Below are 2,867 nucleotides of genomic sequence, written 5' to 3' on the forward strand. Positions count from 1 at the left end.
AGTCTGATTGCTTGTTAATGGGAACTATTGGAAGTGACAAGCGGAAAATATCTCTGTCTTATACACTTTACTGCTTACAGCCACTTGACTTCAGATTTTCTGACAGGCTGGAACGTTTATTCTGGTTTATTTACATATTTATTTATTTAATATTTTATATATAAATAATTAAATATTGATTTATTTAAAAATGTTTGAGAACAAAATCTTGATTTTTTTTTTTTTTTTTTTTTTTTTTTCTCTTTTGGGGCTCAATAAAGCAGGGTGTCCAAAATTTTAAATATACCAAAAAGAGGGGTCAGAACCATGTGTGTCGTGCACTGAAAACTAAATATATATATATATATATATATATATATATATATATATATATATATAATTATGTATTCAGTCCTCATAAAACACCGATTAAGTCCCATAAATCTACTAACAGCTTACTTTTGCAGTCCATAGAAATGCAAGCGTTTGTTTTTTATTCCAATTCACAAATTACAACCACATTTATATCACAAAGCGCGTATAGCTTTATAGGCTTATATATAGGCTTCTATGAATATATCTTATTTCTCTTCTGATGTTGACCAGGAAAAGACTGAAATGACACAAGCTTCAAGTACGGAGTTAAAATAAATGATTTTTATTCAAACATCCACGTGAGTTTAAATAAAACACAATTCAGTCTGACAAACACGCCACGTCTTTTCTTCTTATGAAAATAATTTCTGTACATAAGATGTCTCCATTTTCAAAGACAAACTCGCTCCAAACTGAGCAACTACAAAATATCAAATAAGTAAAATAACGCACTCGTCAGGTTTGTGAAGATGTGACTCAGTTCCCTACACACATTAAAAATGGAGTTCCTTTCTGATTCATTTACATTTTCTTATCAGGTCGAAATGCATGTTGTGGTAAACAGTTCAGTTCCAGTGGTTACTTGAGATCACCCAAACCAGACCAGGCAGTACTAACATCAGAAATGTGGAGGCCAGTCTACACCTCTGTCCCCTCCCGGGTGTATATGAGGTTATTCACACTAAAATGGTTGGAGAGGCTCTGTACTGATGTGTAATAGTTCATTCTGTTGTTATCGGAGTTCAGAGGAGAGATTAAAGTGGGCGAGTAGGAGCCCAGTCCAGACATGCCCTCTCTGGTCTGTGATAACCCCGAGACGTGTCCGGATCCGTAGTCCCGCTCCGCGCCGCCCCGAGAGCTGTCGGTGGCCCCGCTGCCCGCCAGCAGCGAGTTCACGCTGGACACAAAGCTGCTGAAGCAGGGGCTGTGCTCCCCGGAGGGAGACGGTGACGACTTGGGCTCCGTGGAGGCCGGGGATCCGTGCAGACTGGGCGGAGAGGAGCTCAGCAGGCTGGCGGTGTCAGAGAGCTTGTGCGGGCCGTCCTCAGACTTGACGGGGACAGCGCTGCCGTCGGCTCCGTTTAGGTCTGCTCTCCTCTTTCTCTTCCGCCTGAAGTTCCCGTTGTCGAACATCTTCTCACAGTTGGGGTCCAACGTCCAGTAGTTACCCTTACCTGTAAGGATAACGACACAATTTAGTTAGAGCCTATTTTCAAGTTTTCACATTAATAAATCTATTCAGAAGTTACAATGAATTGAAGGTTGAACTGTTCATTTCCAAACACAGGATCAATAACACAACATATTTAAAGTCTCACAAATACTGTTTACGCACCGGGATCGTCCTCGTCACGTGCCACTTTTTTAAAACAGTCGTTCAGTGACAAGTTGTGGCGAATCGAATTCTGCCACCCAGCTTTGCTCTTCTTGTAAAAAGGAAAGTTATCAGCTACATATTGATAGATCTGACTGAGAGTCAACTTTTTGTCCTGAGCGTTCTGGATGGCCATTGCTATGAGTGCAGAATAGGAATAAGGTGGTCTGACCATCTTGAAGAGCTCCTGCTGGCTAGATATGGACAGCCAGCCCAGGTCTGCTCCACCAAACCCAGTAGGAGGTGGCAAGAACTGTCTCTGGTTCGACCCGTATCCAGACTGAATATAGGACGTGCCGTTGTTCCCGGGAAGATACGGAGAGGAGTTGATTCCCGGCCCGTTTAGCCATAGGTACGGGTTCGTGGACGGGGAGGTGTATTCTCCGAGGCTGTAGCTGGAGGGGTGAGTCGGCGGCCTCTGGGGGTGATGGTGGTGGAGATTCTGTTGGTAAACACCGTAGTTGTCGCAGTACACTGCCATGTCCAGGAGCTCCTGTGCGCTGTGGTGCTGAATAGGACTGGTCTGCTGGTTAGATGGTTGGTGTCCAAAAGCGTTCATAATCCACCAAAGCCAGATTTCCCAAAACCGAACTCGTCTCTGTGTCTCTCCCTCAGGACTGATCTCCCTCTCAGGAGAGGGAGTATTTATGCGCAGCGCCCGCCGCCTCTACAGGTGGCCCATTGATGAAAACCTTTGAGACGGTCACACCCCTCCCTTCTGACTTATTTAGGCTACTCAACCTCTCTATCAATGAGCACCGATACTGACTACAGCACTCAGCTGCGTGTTGTGTGTGTGTTTTTCAAAAACATTCACATAAGAGATATCTGTGATTTCTACAGAATCCTTGTGTAATTGCTCACTGAAGCTCGCGACAGTGAACGCAACCCAAATACATTTCACAGAGATTCTATGAGAAGTGCAAATAAAACAAACCTGATCAGTCATGTATTTTTTTTTATTGATTTATTTCTTATGGAGTTTAATTTTCTTTGATTACCATCAAGTTCGAAACTAAGGTCGCGCGTAAGAGTAGCAAATATTTTTATTTTTTCTTCTAAATCTTCGTGAATGTATCAGATTGACGGTGGCAAATCCAAACAACGCGCGCGTGTGTTTATAAAAACACCTCCTTTC

General features: G+C 42.9%; 1 protein-coding gene across 1 annotated transcript; it reads right to left on the reverse strand.

Annotated features, from left to right (window-relative positions):
• Nucleotides 1-655: 655 nt before the first annotated feature.
• foxi1 (forkhead box i1) lies at nucleotides 656-2,363 on the reverse strand. Its single transcript, XM_041974295.1, has 2 exons — nucleotides 1,691-2,363; nucleotides 656-1,529 (listed from the first exon to the last, which is right to left on the reverse strand). The coding sequence occupies exons 1-2, from the start codon at nucleotides 2,286-2,288 to the stop codon at nucleotides 994-996; spliced, it is 1,134 nt and encodes a 377-aa protein (XP_041830229.1). The 5' UTR covers nucleotides 2,289-2,363; the 3' UTR covers nucleotides 656-993.
• Between the last annotated feature and the right edge of the window lie 504 nt (nucleotides 2,364-2,867).

Source organism: Melanotaenia boesemani, chromosome 21 (genome assembly GCF_017639745.1).
Source record: "Melanotaenia boesemani isolate fMelBoe1 chromosome 21, fMelBoe1.pri, whole genome shotgun sequence".
NCBI classification, from domain to species: Eukaryota; Metazoa; Chordata; class Actinopteri; order Atheriniformes; family Melanotaeniidae; genus Melanotaenia; species Melanotaenia boesemani.